Source organism: Anomaloglossus baeobatrachus, chromosome 5 (genome assembly GCF_048569485.1).
Source record: "Anomaloglossus baeobatrachus isolate aAnoBae1 chromosome 5, aAnoBae1.hap1, whole genome shotgun sequence".
Classification (NCBI taxonomy): Eukaryota; Metazoa; Chordata; class Amphibia; order Anura; family Aromobatidae; genus Anomaloglossus; species Anomaloglossus baeobatrachus.
The window spans coordinates 80,748,407-80,763,931 of NC_134357.1; the positions used below are offsets into that span (position 1 = coordinate 80,748,407).

Consider the following 15,525-nt stretch of genomic DNA (forward strand, 5'->3'; position numbering starts at 1 on the left):
AGGTTTAGGTCAGGTGAGTTTTCTGGCGAATCAAGCACAGTGATACTGTGGTTAGTAAACCAGGTATTGGTACTTTTGGCAGTGTGGACAGGTGCCAAGTCTTGCTGGAAATGGAAATTTCCATCTCCAAAACTATTGTCGGCAGAGGGAAGCATGAAGTGCTCTACACTTTCCTGGTAGACGGCTGCGCTGACTTTGGTCTTAAAACACAGTGGAGCTACACCAGCAGATGACATGGCTCCCCAAACCATCACTGATTGTGGAAACTTCACACTAGACCTCATTGCATTGTGGCCTCTCCACTCTTCCTCCAGACTCTGGGACCGCGATTTTCAAATGAAATGCAAAATTTACTTTCATCTGAAAACAACACCTTGGACCACTGAGCAACAGTCCAGTTCTTTTTCTCCTTGGCCCAGAGAAGACACTGCTGGCGTTTTCTATTAGTCATGAGTGGCTTGACACAAGGAATGCGACACTTGTAGCCCATGTCCTGGATACGTCTGTGTGTGATGGCTCTTGAAGCACTGACTCCAGCAGCAGTCCACTCCTTCTGAATCTCACCTAAATGTTTGAATGTCCTTTTCTTAACAATCTTATCAAGGTTATGGTTGCTTGTGCACCTTTTTCTACCACACTTTTTCCTTCTACTCAACTTTCCATTAATATGCTTGGATACAGCACTCTGTGAACAGCCAGTTTCTTCAGCAATGACCTTTTGTGGCTTACCCTCCTTGTGAAGTGTATCAATGACTGCCTTCTGGACATCTGTCAAGTCAGCAGTCTTCCTTATGATTGTGTAGCCTACTGAACCAGACTAAGGGACCATTTTGAACGCTTAGGAAGCCTTTGCAGGTGTTTTGTGGTAATTATTCTAATTTTCTGAGATAATGACTTTTGGGTTTTCATTGGCTGTAAGCCATAATCATCAACAGATACAAACACTTGAAATAGATCACTCTGTGTGTAATGACCCTATATATGGGTGGGAGAGAAACCTGGATCGCATGACTGTTGCAGCATGCTGCGATTGTTTTCTCGGTCCGACTAGGCCTGAGAAAATAGTCGCTCATGGGTGCTGTCACATAGGCTAATATTGGTCCGAGTGGAATGCAATGTTTTATCGCATCCCACTCGCTCCGATTTTCATGCGGTGTGGCTTAGGCCTAAGTGTAACAGGCAATTGAGTTTGATGGTAAAGACAGTACCAAGTCATAGAATAATATTAGTGTAATGCTGCCACCAGGGGGAGCCAGAGCTCTGCAGCAGACAACACTACACAGAGCAATGAGAACCAGGAAGTGAATTCACAGCGTTCTCATACACTACCTCAAAGCACAGCTGAGAAGCAGAGCATGCAAGGAATAGTCAGGCAGGCTGGGTCAAACACCGTACGGGCAGAAGCAGGACTGGAGGAACGAGCAAAAGCGAAGTTAAAGTCAGGCCAAGGTCAGTACCGGGGGAAGCAACCGAGCGGGGAAATAGGAGAGTGGACAGAGGACAGGAGGGACGATCAGGGGACAGAACACAGACAAGGGCACGGGGGCACAGGAACAGACAGATCAGGATATCACTCACAGGACCAGCAATCACAGGCAAAGCAGAGCTAAGCTTATAGCCGGCGCTCGTTCACTGGAAGTGTCAGCTTTTAAGGCATCCAGGGGCCGGATGTGAGGCCCGAGAGAAGGCTCCGCCCCCTAGCCATGTGGATAGGGAGGCGAATCATGACAGTACCCCCTCCTCAAGGGGGGGCCACTGGACCCCCAGGCTTCCCAGGATACTTTCGGTGGAAAGCCGCTATTAACCGATCGGCCCGCACGGATCGAGCCGGCACCCAGGACCGGTCCTCCGGACCATAACCCTTCCAATGAATCAGATACTGGAGGGAACTACGAACCCAACGAGAGCCGATAATACGCTGAATTTCGTACTCCTCCTCACCGTCCACCAGTATCGGAGCCGAAGGGGTCTGAGAATCCACCACCGAAGGAACAAATGGCTTAAGCAAGGAGGTATGAAACACATTGGGAATACGCAAGGTCTGGGGCAGTTGCAACCGAAAGGCCACCGGGTTGATCACTTCGATGATCTCATAGGGCCCTATCAACTTAGGACCCAACTTAGCAGACGGAACCCTGAGCCTGATATTCCGAGTGGACAACCACACTTTGTCCCCCACCTGAAAGGGGGGTCCCAGAGAACGGCATTTGTCCGCTTGGCGTTTCTGGGACTGTTGAGCCGTCACGATGCACCGCCGTATCTCCTTCCACACCTCCCCCAGATGCTGAACGATGGAGTCGGCCCCTGGACACCCCGAATCCACTCTAGAGAAGGTCCCGAAGTGAGGGTGAAACCCGTAATTACAGAAGAAGGGAGAAGTTCCCGTAGACTGATGGACTCCACACCAATCCTCCTGCTGAGCAGAAACCAAGCACCGCAGGATTTGCTCAAGGGTCTGATTCGTCCTTTCCGTCTGCCCATTGGACTCGGGATGATAGGCGGACGAGAAGGACAACTCAATTCCCAACCGCCTGCACAAGGCCCTCCAAAACCGAAAAATAAATTGTACCCCCTGTCAGACACAATATTCAGGGGCAACCCATGTAACCGAACCACCTGGTCAATAAAGTGGTTGGCAAGGGCCGCAGCAGAAGGTAGACCGGAGAGGGGAACAAAATGTGCCTGTTTACTAAAACGATCCACCACCACCCAGATCACAGTCATACCATTTGAGACAGGGAGGTCCGTAATGAAATCCATGGACAAGTGGGTCCATGGTCTTTCAGGAACAGGTAATGGAACCAGTTCCCCGGCCGGCCGGTTACGACATACCTTAGCACGGGCACATGTAGCACAGTCAGACACAAACCAAGCAACATCTGAGTGAAGAGATGGCCACCAAAACAGTCGAGCAACAGCCCTGCGAGTGGCTGTAACTCCAGGATGGCCACTAAGTACGGACTCATGGAACTCTTGAAGTACCCGTAACCGGAGGTGCAAAGGGACAAACAGTTTAGTGTCTGGAGCGGAAGATGGCGCTGAGGACTGGGCCTCCCTGACCTCAGCCTCTAACTCGGATGACAAGGCAGCGACCACCACCCCTTGTGGAAGAATGGAGGAAGGAGGCTCTGGAGGTGACACCGGGTCCAAACTACGAGACAGTGCATCTGCCCTCACGTTTTTAGACCCCGGCCGAAAAGTAATACAAAAATGAAATCTAGAAAAGAGCCCACCTCGCTTGTCGAGGCGTCAGTCTCTTGGCGGACTCGATATACGCGAGGTTTTTATGATCAGTGATTACAGTAATACGGTGAACAGCACCCTCCAAAAAATGCCTCCATTCTTCGAATGCCAACTTTACCGCCAATAATTCACGGTTACCCACATCATAGTTCCTCTCAGCCGGAGTGAATTTCTTGGAGAAGAACACACATGGTCGCAGATTAGTCAAAGTAGCAGGGCCCTGAGAGAGAACAGCTCCCACCCCCACCTCTGAGGCGTCCACCTCCACAACAAACGGCGCCTCGAGGTCAGGCTGTACCAGGACTGGGGCGGACATGAACCGATCCTTTAACTCAAGAAAGGTCTGGACAGCCGTTTGCGACCAGTTCTGCAGATCCGCCCCTTTCCGTGTAAGGTCAGTCAATGGCTTGGCAATTTGAGAGAACACCTTAATGAACCTTCGATAATAATTTGCGAAACCCAAAAAGCGTTGTAGCGCCTTGATATCCCTGGGTTGCACCCAATCCACGATAGCCTGCACCTTTCCTGGGTCCATTTTAAACCCATCACGAGAAAGGAGTAACAGAGAAATCACATTTTTCAAGCTTGGCAAACAGATGGTTATCACGCAATCTCTGTAATACTGAGCGAACATGCATAATATGTGTATCTCTATCGGCAGAATAAATCAAAATGTCATCGAGATAGATGACCACAAAACGACCAAGAAAATCAGAGAAGATATCGTTGATGAAATTTTGAAACACCGCAGGGGCATTTGTTAGACCAAAAGGCATCACCAAATTCTCGAATAACCCCTCTGACGTCAGAAAGGCCGTTTTCCACTCATCCCCTTCTCTAAAACGGATAAGATTATAGGGCCCCCTGAGATCTAGTTTGGTAAACCACCGGGCTTCAGAGAGTTGGTTGTAGAGATCAGGGATGAGTGGAAGCGGATACGTGTTTTTCACAGTAATTTTGTTTAATTCTCGGAAATCGAGACATGGCCTTAATCCTCCGTCCTTCTTTACAAAAAAGAACCCAGCAGCCACAGGGGAAGAAGAAGGACGGATATGCCCTTTACGTATACTATCAGATATGTATGATTTCATAGCAGCCCTTTCTGGACCCGAGAGGTGATATAAACGGGCCTTGGGCAATTTGGTATTGGGAAGTAAATCGATGGCACAGTCATATGGGCGATGAGGCGGCAAAACCTCGGCCTCTGTTTCCGAGAATACGTCTCCATAGTCCCTCAGGTATTCCGGAAGACCCTCAGGACTTACTGAGAACACAGGTACAGATTGTAAACACCTTTTATGACAAGCAGGACTCCATTTGACTATGGTACGACACTCCCAATCAATAACAGGATTATGTAACCTTAACCATGGATACCCCAACACTAATCCAGCAGGGAGATTGGCCATTACAAAACAAGAAATCGTTTCAGAATGCAGAGACCCGATCACCAGTGTAAATTTTTCTGTAGCAAACCGAATGAGGTTTTGAGGCAGCGGTGTTTTATCAATTGCCAGGAGTTGAATGGGTCCTTCTAACCTCACTGTCCCTAACTCTAATCTTTGGACCAACTCAGAGTCAATGAAGTTCATAGCGGACCCACAGTCAACAAAGGCAGTAGCAGACCAGACCGACTCCTTGACCCGGAGGTCGACATTCAGAAGTATCTTATTGGGAGGATAGGAAAGGTACCTGATAGTCTGGGCAACCTCCTCGACCGTTACCCAGACTTAGAAGTTTCCCGACGACTGTTTAGCGGAGGGGCAAGCCGGGCGGTCTTTTCTCCAGTGTCCATGGTGTCCACAAAAGAAGCACAGCTTGAGATCCTGGCGTCTTCTCCTCTCCTCATCCGGACTGATGGCTCCAACTTCCATCTGTTCCATAGCCGGCAAAGAAGGTGCCCTAGGTAGAGGGGGCGGAATCTCACGCATGGTTCCCCTTCTTTCCCGTAATCTGCGGTCCATACGAACTGCCTCCGTCATCGCATCATCCAAGGTGCTGGGAGGAGGGTGCAGAGCCAAAGCGTCTTTCAGGGAGTCCGAAAGACCTCTCCGGAATTGGCACCTGAGTGCAGAATCATTCCACCGTACCTCAGTGGACCACTGCCGAAACTCAGAACAATATAGCTCAGCAGTGTGGTTTCCCTGAGTGAGACACATGATCCTGTCCTCAGCCACCCGTACACGGTCTGGTTCATCATATATCACCCCGAGGGAGTCAAAGAAGAGATCAACTGAATGCCGTTCCGGGGCCGAAGGGGGTAGGGAAAACGCCCAGGTCTGGGGACCCCCTCTAAGTAACGACATGATGATCCCCACCCGCTGGGTCTCATTCCCCGAGGACCGAGGCCGGAGAGTGAAAAGAAGCCTGCAACTCTCCCTAAATGTCCGAAATAGGTTTTTCTCAGAATTTATCGGGGAGCATCACCGTGGGTTCGGGGGAGGTCAGTTGGACATCAGTGGGACTATGCTGTCCTACGGTTTGTGAGGTGACTGCCACTGAGGTGGCCCTCGCAGAAGCAGAAACCTCACTCTGCAGAATGTTGTGTGAAGCTACCAGGGTGCGATGCTCTGCAGCCAAATCCTGCACCAGCTGCGTAAGGTTGGCTACTTGCTCGCACAAAGTACTGAGTGGATCCATTACAGTCTGTTATCCTGCAAAGTTGGATCCCACTACCAAGAATTAAATGACTTTTTTTTTTTTTTTTCTCCTATGGGAGATAAAGCCTATTGAGGCCAGCTATACTGTAATGCTGCCACCAGGGGGAGCCAGAGCTCTGCAGCAGACAACACTACACAGAGCAATGAGAACCAGGAAGTGAATTCACAGCGTTCTCATACACTACCTCAAAGCACAGCTGAGAAGCAGAGCTGCAGAGCATGCAAGGAATAGTCAGGCAGGCTGGGTCAAACACCGTACGGGCAGAAGCAGGACTGGAGGAACGAGCAAAAGCGAAGTTAAAGTCAGGCCAAGGTCAGTACCGGGGGAAGCAACCGAGCGGGGAAATAGGAGAGTGGACAGAGGACAGGAGGGACGATCAGGGGACAGAACACAGACAAGGGCACGGGGGCACAGGAACAGACAGATCAGGCTATCACTCACAGGACCAGCAATCACAGGCAAAGCAGAGCTAAGCTTATAGCCGGCGCTCGTTCACTGGAAGTGTCAGCTTTTAAGGCATCCAGGGGCCGGAAGTGAGGCCCGAGAGAAGGCTCCGCCCCCTAGCCATGTGGATAGGGAGGCGAATCATGACAATTAGACTCACTTTTCAAGATTTATGCCCGCTGTGTTTTTTTAGAGTCTAGTATCAAGCAATATACAGTTCTGGCCAAAAGTATTGGCACCCCTGCAATTCTGTCAGATAATACTCAGTTTCTTCTTGAAAATGATTGCAATCACAAATTCTTTGGTATTATCTTCATTTATTTTGCTTGCAATGAAGAATCACAAAAGAGAATGAAACAAAAATCAAATCATTGATCATTTCACACGAAACTCCAAAAATGGGCCAGACAAAGTATTGGCACCCTTAGCCTAATACTTGGTTGCACAACCTTTAGCCAAAATAATGGCGAACAACCGCTTCCGGTAACCATCAATGAGTTTCTAACAATGCTCTGCTGGAATTTTAGACCATTCCTCTTTGTCAAACTGCTCCAGGTCCCTGAGATTTGAAGGGGCCTTCTCCAAACAGCCATTTTGAGATCTCTCCACAGGTGTTCTATGGGATTCAGGTCTGGACTCATTGCTGGCCACTTTAGTAGTCTCCAGTGCTTTCTATCAAACCATTTTCTAGTGCTTTTTGAAGTGTGTTTTGGGTCATTGTCCTGCTGGAAGACCCATGACCTCTGAGGGAGACCCAGCTTTCTCACACTGGGCCCTACATTATGCTGCAAAATTTGTTGGTAGTCTTCAGACTTCATAATGCCATGCACACGGTCAAGCAGTCCAGTGCCAGAGGCAGCAAAGCAAGCCCAAAACATCAGGGAACCTCCGCCATGTTTGACTGTAGGGACCATGTTCTTTTCTTTGAATGCCTCTTTTTCTTTCCTGGAAACTCTATGTTGATGGCTTTTCCCAAAAAGCTCTACTTTTGTCTCATCTGACCAGAGAACATTCTTCAAAACGTTTTAGGCTTTCTCAGGTAAGTTTTGGCAAACTCCAGCCTGGCTTTTTTATGTCTCGGTGTAAGAAGTGGGGTCTTCCTGGGTATCCTACCATACAGTTCCTTTTCATTCAGATGCTGACGGATAGTACGGGCTGATACTGTTGTACCCTCGGACTACAGGGCAGCTTGAACTTGTTTGGATGTTAGTCGAGGTTCTTTATCCACCATCCGCACAATCTTGCGTTGAAATCTCTCGTCAATTTTTCTTTTCCTTCCACATCTAGGGAGGTTAGTCACAGTGCCATGGGCTTTAAACTTCTTGATGACACTGCGCACCGTAGACACAGGAACTTTCAGGTCTTTGGAGATAGACTTGTAGCCTTGAGATTGCGCATGCTTCCTCACAATTTGGATTCTCAAGTCCTCAGACAGTTCTTTGGTCTTCTTTCTTTTCTCCATGCTCAATGTGGTACACACAAGGACACAGGACAGAGGTTGAGTCAACTTTAATCCATGTCAACTGGCTGCAAGTGTGATTTAGTTATTGCCAACACCTGTTAGGTGCCACAGGTAAGTTACAGGTGCTGTTAATTACACAAATTAGAGAAGCATCACATGATTTTTCAAACAGTGCCAATACTTTTGTCCACCCCCTTTTTATGTTTGGTGTGGAATTATATCCAATTTGGCTTTATGACAAATTTGTTGTTTTTTTTTCATTGAAGACAAATTAAATGAAGTTAATAATACAAAAGAATTTGTGATTGCAATCATTTTCAAGAAGAAACTGAGTATTCTCTGACAGAATTGCAGGGGTGCCAATACTTTTGGCCAGCACTGTAATAGTGTGATACAAACCTCATGTAGAGAATTAACAAGCAAAGTTTCTATTAACAAAGAGCTCAAACCCGGTCTGCATCTATAAGGTTTGGTGGTGTATTACAGGAGAGCATGAAAGTGCAGTAGGATTTCGTGGAGTGGCTTATAGACACGGTGACAAATATTAAACAGGTTTTCTGAAATTAGAAAGTATGAGTCACATCATTAAGCAATTTGTAAAACTTGGTAATGTCTAGGTAGAATACTGTACAGAGGGTGAAGTCACGTGTCTCACAAAACTCTACATCCAGCAGACAACTTAGAGAATGAAGGAAAATATTTTTCAGTGACTGACACTTCAGGATTTTCTCCAATCCCAGCAGGTCCAGGGCTGTGAATTACTGCCATGGTCAGCGGCACTGGTGTCCACAAGATCATCCTTAAAAAGAGATCGACAGCATGGTGGAGGAATGGTCATGAAGCCGGAAGAGGACCTCTACTCTACAGCAGCGGCAAGTGTTGGCTAGTAAAATTCCAGGTATGGCTGTGTCAACATCCATGTGGGGAAGGAGGAGTCTGAGGTTTTGACTATTCAATTTCACATTAGACATAACATTAGATGCAAGTTGGTCAAACATGATTTCGGCAGAAGCAAATGACCCTTTCCACAAACATCAGGGAAAAGAAGTGTTATCATGTTGGCTGAACATGCAAGTGTCCAGAATGGTGCGAGAGGAACAGCTGGGAGGACAACAAGAATCCGTGGCAGTAATAGAAATCTGCTTCCAACACTCTTGCACCCCTCCAATCTATCCTAAACTCTGTGGCCCGCTTAATCCACCTCTCCCCTCGCTATTCCCCAGCCTCGCCACTCTGCCAATCCCTTCACTAGCTTCCCATCACCCAACGACTCCAGTTCAAACCATTAACCATGACATACAAAGCCATCCACAACCTGTCTCCTCCCTACATCTGTGACCTAGTCTCCCGGTACTTACCTGCACGCAACCTCAGATCCTCACAAGATCTCCTTCTCGGCTCCTCTCCTCTTCCCACAATCGCGTACAAGATTTCTCCCGTGCATCCCCCATACTCTGGAATGCTCTACCTCAACACATCAGACACTCCCCTACCTTGGAAAGCTTCAAGAGGAACCTCAAGACCCACCTCTTCCAACAAGCCTACAACCTACAATAGCCCTCAGTCCAGTAGACCACTGCGCAACCAGCTCTGTCCTCGCCTATTGTACCCTCACCCATTCCCTGTAGACTGTGAGCCCTCGCGGGCGGGGTCCTCTTTCCTCCTGTAGACTGTGAGCCCTCGCGGGCAGGGTCCTCTCTCCTCCTGTAGACTGTGAGCCCTCGCGGGCAGGGTCCTCTCTCCTCCTGTACCAGTCTGTTTTGTACTGTTAATGATTGTTGTACGTATACCCTCTTTCACTTGTAAAGCGCCATGGAATAAATGGCGCTATAATAATAAATAATAATCTGAGCCAATCGGAGCTGCAATTGGATAGTGCGAGGAACAGTACGAACCAATGACGAGGCAGGGGTGTGTCTCAGACTACCACAGATTCCTTGCAGGTAAAGTAGCTAAACTGTAGCCATCGAAGAGAGAGAAAATAAAAAGCAGTTTCATCTGAGGAAAAGATAGAATTTAAGCATCACATATAGGAACTGAGGCATTTTTTTGATCTCACAAATGAAAAAACGCTGAGCTGTCAGAACAATGACACCACGAAACCTCTGATCATATTCTATTATCTGGTATCACAATGTTAGCAGATCTCTAACAAAGTCTTTTCAATCATATTTTTAACCTGTCAGCCTTATATGATTTGTATCAATAAAAGCCAAGCTTATATATAAATAATAATAATAATAATAATAATCTTTATTTCTATAGCGCCAACATATTCCGTAGCGCTTTACAATTCAGGAGGATCATATACAAACAAGTAACAGTTATAGAAATACAATATTTAGAGGGGAAAAAAATACAACCCTGCTCGTGAGAGCTTACAATCTACAATGAGATGGGGGGAGAGGCAAGGTTCAAGTGCTTATTTACAATGACAATCCAACCATCTCACGGAAATGGGGCTGGATAATGGTTTCCTGGACCAGTGGGCCCGAGCCTTGAGATGCCTTTGGGTGCCATGGAGTTTGATGTGGAGCTATGTTGTGAGAGGTTGTAGAGGGACTATGTGAATCGAATCTGATTAGGGAGTGTGATAGGCCGCCCTAAAGAGATGCGTCTTTAGGGTGCGTCTGAAGCTGAGTAAGTTGTGATTTGTCCTAACTTCTTGGGGTAGAGCGTTCCAGAGGGTTGGTGCAGCTCGGAAGAAGTCTTGGATCCGGGAGTGGGAGGTTCGAATTAGTGTGGATGTTAGTCGAAAGTCGCTTGCAGAGCGTAGAGAACGGGTGGACTGATAGACAGAGAGGAGGGTGGAGATGTAGCTGGGTGTGCACATTTTTACTTTTTTCCTCTCATATTACAATTAATTTTCTTGCTTAGTTTTGTTAGCACCCTGCCCTTTATTTATATTTATTACAATGTGGTGCCCACTACTTTTTTCTTAAGAGTGTTGAGTGTAACAGTGAGTGTGTGTGTGTATATTATACAGAGGGGCAGTGTGTGTATGGGGGGACATTATACAGAGAGGCAGTGTGTGTGAGTGTATGCTATACAGGGCAGCTGTGTGTGTGAGAAGATATTATAAAGAGGTGCAGGTTTTGTAGGGGGAAAGTATACAGAGGGGCAATGTGTGGGGGGATGTTATACAGAGGGGCAGTATGTGTGGGGGACATTATACATAGGGGCAGTATGTGTGGGGGATATTATACATAGGGGCAGTAAGTGGGAGAGATATTATACAGAGAGGCAGTGGGTGGGGGGATATTATACAGATGGACAGCTTGTGTGGGGGATATTATGCAGAGGGGCAGTGTGGGAGAGATATTATGGAGAGGGATAAAGTATAGGGGTGCATGGTGTAGAGTGTATTATGGAGAGGGGTGGTGTAGAGGGTGTATTGCGGAGGTGGTGTAGAGGGTGTGTGCAGTTTTTCCAAGTGACAGCGAGACTGTGGAAGGTTTGAGGGGTGGCAGAGGAGCTGAGGTGGAGCCTGGGCAGAGTCTCAAGGGGGCCTGAAAAAGTTGCCAGTATGGTGCCCTGAAATGCCTAGCGGCGGCTCTGCTTGTACTCGTGTTGTGCAGCCCTTGAACACTTCCGGTCACCCATGTACCCGCTGCGACGATCAGCAGCAGCGCTCTTTATTAGTCAGTGGCTCTGATATCACGAATTCCTAGATTGGAGACCCCCCCGGAGATTCCGGGCACCGTCGCCCCCTCCCCCGCCGGCAGTGAGTACGCAGCAGCGCCGGCTTCTCTGACGATCAGGACAACCCAGCAAAGTCACATGACCGGCAGCCCCAGTGGACACGTGACCTTACGTCACAGTCCAGCCCGCGCACGGCCGCGTCCTATCGCCGTCCGGTGTCCTGTTGTGCTTGAAGCGGCGATACAAGATGTCCCGGCGGAGATCATATAACGGCGACGAGGGAGAGGACAACGACATCACCCGGAACTTCGAGGACGAGCAAGATGACGGAAACCGACGGCAAATCCGACACCAGTACCGGGAGCTGATGCAGAACATGCAGCGTGAGGAGCGCGGGGCATGCTGGGAGCGGCGGGGTGTAGTGGGCGCCGGGCCTGTGCTGTGCGGCCTCATAGCCCGCAGGAACAGTATAGAAAGTGAAAGCAGAACGCTCATTGGCTGCTCTGGCAATAAGCGCTTTGCTGCTGTTTCTATGACGAAGCTTATAGGTCAATGTATGATAAACCGGAAACCTCTGGAGAAAACTGAAACAATGTGTCCTAATGGCGGCTGCTAGTGAGCCGCAAATTCCTGGATCTCTGCCCGAGGACTTAAAGGGAACCTATCACCAGATTGTCCCCTATAAGCTGTGGCCACCACCACTGGGTTCTTATATACAGCATTTTAGAACTCTGTATATAAGAGCCCACTAGTGGTGGCCGCAGCTTATAGGCCCCATATCTGGTGACGGGTTCCCTTTAACCTTCATTACCTGTATGGCTATATGCACACGCAGCAGTTTTGTTGTCACAAAAAACTGCACCAAAACTGCACCTTGTCCCATGGAGCCCAGAAATATAAAATAAAAAACAAAAAAAATACGCTTGTAGTGATTCTGTGTTTTTGGTGCGTTTGTTAATTCTGATTTTAATGCATTTTTTTTGTGAACAAATAGTGATGGGTGGACCGGTCTGTGAAGTCCAACCCCTGCGAGTTCAAAGGCACCCGCAGAGGTTGGACACTTGGGAAATAAAAAAAAAAAGTAACAGTAGAGAAAAAATAATAAAGACGAGCAGCTGTACACTACTTCCGCTGCCGCTCATTACTCATGCATATTCTAATGCTTACCCTACCCACCGGTGTCTGTGATTGGTTGCAGTCAGATGCGACCCCAGTCTGTGTGACAACCTGTCTGACGCTTCTAATCACAGGCACTGTCTGCGGGTCTATAGCGTACAGTAAAGATAAATAAAAATTGGCATAGGGTCCCCTCCATATTATGATACCCAGCATAGATAAAGCCTACAGCTACAGGCTACAGCCCCCAGGCTTGCACTTTAAAAAAATGGTGTGCGGTTCTCTCCCCCCCCCAATGTTGTTATCCAGCCAAGACAAAGCTGGTTTCTGGTATTCTCAGGCTGAGGAGACCCATGGTTATTGGGATTTCCCAGCCTAAAAATAGCAGCCTGCAACTGCCCAGAATTTTCGTATACATTAGATGCGACAATTCCAGCACTTTACCCGGCTCTTTCCGATTGCCCTAGTGCGTGGCAGTCAGAGTAATAAGGGGTTAATGGCAGCCCACAGCTTTCACTAAGCCCTAGATTAGTAATGGGGAGGGTCTGAGATCCCCCATTACTAAGCTGTAAGTGAAAAGAAATAAACACAAACACCGAAAAAATCTTTTATTTGGAATAAAAGACAAAAAAAATACTCTCTTTCATCAATTTATTAACCACCAAAACATCCCCGCAGGTCTAACGTAATCCACACGAGGTCTCACGACGATTCGCGCTCTGCTATATTTGAATTCACACCGAGCGGCCAAAGAATATGACCGTGCGCTGTGAGGTTCAGGCAGAGACTGAGGGACTTGTGACTGCAGGTAACCTGACCTCAGAGGACCTCAGTCAACTCGGATGAGGTCACTGAAGTCACCTGAGGTTAAGTTACCTGCCGGTGGGCGGGAAGAGAAGTGCATATTGAATAAAGGTAATGAGCGGCCCGGGAAGTGAATGCACAGCCACAGGAGAAGTGTGACAGCCGCCCACCAACAAACAAGGCAAAAAATGCAGTATGCACTTGTAGCCTTAGGCTAAATTCATATTTCCGTTGTTTTGCATCAGTCACATGCGTTGCTTGACGCATGTGACTGATGCGTTGTACAATGGATGACAAAGAAAAGAATTTCATTGTCGGACTCCGTTGTGTTTGGGGGGGGCAGAGTTTCGGGGGGCGGAGTTCGGGGGCGGAGCTGAGGACGTCAGTGCCGCGGTCTGCATGGCTGGGGACAGGTGTGTGTGTGTGTGTCTACATGCGGAGTGCGGGAGGGGGCGGAGCCGAGCGGAGCCGTGGAGCTGAGGACGTCAGTGCCGCGGGGACTGCAGGGCTGGGGACAAGTGTGTGTGTGTGCGTGTGTGTGTGTGTACACATGCGGCGTGCGGGATGAGGCGGAGCCGAGTGGGGAAGTGTTGGCCTCCTGGCACACTGTATCCAGGGTAAATATCGGGTAACTAAATGCAAAGCACTTTTTCCTTGGTTACCCGATATTTATCTTGGTTACCAGCATACACCGCTTAGCGCGGGCTCCCTGCACACGTAACCACTGTAAATATTGGTTAACTAACCAAAGCGCATTGCTTGGTTACCCGATGTGTATCCTGGTTACGGGTGCAGGGAGCCAGAAAGAGCATGCGCAGCAAAATCCTACGGATCGCGCTGCTCAAAAAACGTTACAGGGTGCGTTGCTCCCGCCCGGCGGTCAGTTAAAAAACGACTGACCGCGACGCAGCGGATGCAACGCAGCATTATCAGTCGCAATCTGTCACTAATAGAAGTCTATGGGGAAAAATTGGATTCCTGCAAAATATTTTGCAGGATACCGTAATTCCTCAAGGCGACGGATTTTGACTGATGCAAAACAACTTAAGTGTGAACCTAGCCTTACAGGTATAGATATCGTATTTGATGCAGATTGTGGCCCAAATCTGCATGTCTCTCTTCATGCCATCTTAGTCAATGAGAATTCTGAAGTGTTGTGCGTAAGTTGCTTATTTTTTCCTTGCAGATTTGGTGCAGTAAATAACATGCAGCATGTCAATTCTTGGTGCATGTTTTTCCTCCATTTTTTTAGTCCCTTTCACCCATTGACTCATTGACTTCATTAAGAAATATGCTTGCAGTTTTTGGTGCATTTTTCTGCCAGCAGGTGCAGATTTGATGCAAAAACAATTCTGAACCAAATCCACAACGTGCGCACATAGCCTAAGAGATTCAGCCCTTTAGGAATATCCCATAATAGATTGGATCAGAATGCGGCTTGGGGACTACAATTCTAGGGTGTGATAACTTTTTAGGATCCGCACCTTGAGCCTCGTTCCGATGGACTGTATTCACTGTGGGCCCCCCTGGCACCTGAGGCCAATACCGGCCACCGAGGCCTTACTGAGGTTAAAAAACACACTCATCAAAAACTTAGTGTGTGCACATAGCCTAAGACAAGTCGAAATCAGCCTGTCAGCGCTCACCTGTCACCTAAATAACAAGGTATTGGATGACAATGATGGGGACAGCGATCCATCGTCTGATCCGCCGGTCCCCATACAGCAGGATTTGGTGACGTTTTGATGTTGCAGCGTTTCTGCACCATGGCCATGAAAGGTGCAGATTTCCTGCAGTGTATCAGATGCTAGAATGAAGTAACTCTATATTGAGGACTTTTATAATATGTTTTAATGGTATTTTCAAGCATATATTTTTAACCCTTGTTGTATTACTTCTTTCCATGCAGAGAACAGGGATGACATGCTGAGCTCCAGGAGTAACAAGCTGACGGACACGCTCCAGGCCGCCAATCAGCTGTTTTCAGAAGGTAATAATCACACAATCCACCAGTATGGCAGGTGCACAGACACAGAAAAATGAGCACACTGGGTATTAAATCATGTTCATTCAATTTCCCACAGAGAGTTCACAGATTATCTACTGAATTATAATGGGGGGCTAAACTGGGTGCAGATTTGGTTTCACATCAA

General features: G+C 47.9%; 1 protein-coding gene across 2 annotated transcripts in view; it reads left to right on the top strand.

The window, feature by feature from the left end:
* Positions 1 to 11,603: 11,603 nt before the first annotated feature.
* NSMCE4A (NSE4A component of SMC5/6 complex) overlaps positions 11,604 to 15,525 on the top strand; it is a 126,167-nt gene continuing 122,245 nt past the window's right edge. For both annotated transcript variants that reach the window (XM_075352326.1, XM_075352327.1), the window contains exons 1-2: positions 11,604 to 11,835; positions 15,282 to 15,362. In XM_075352326.1, the coding sequence (XP_075208441.1) occupies positions 11,700 to 11,835; positions 15,282 to 15,362 (217 nt within the window). In that variant the 5' untranslated portion in view covers positions 11,604 to 11,699. The remainder of the gene's footprint in view (positions 11,836 to 15,281; positions 15,363 to 15,525) is intronic.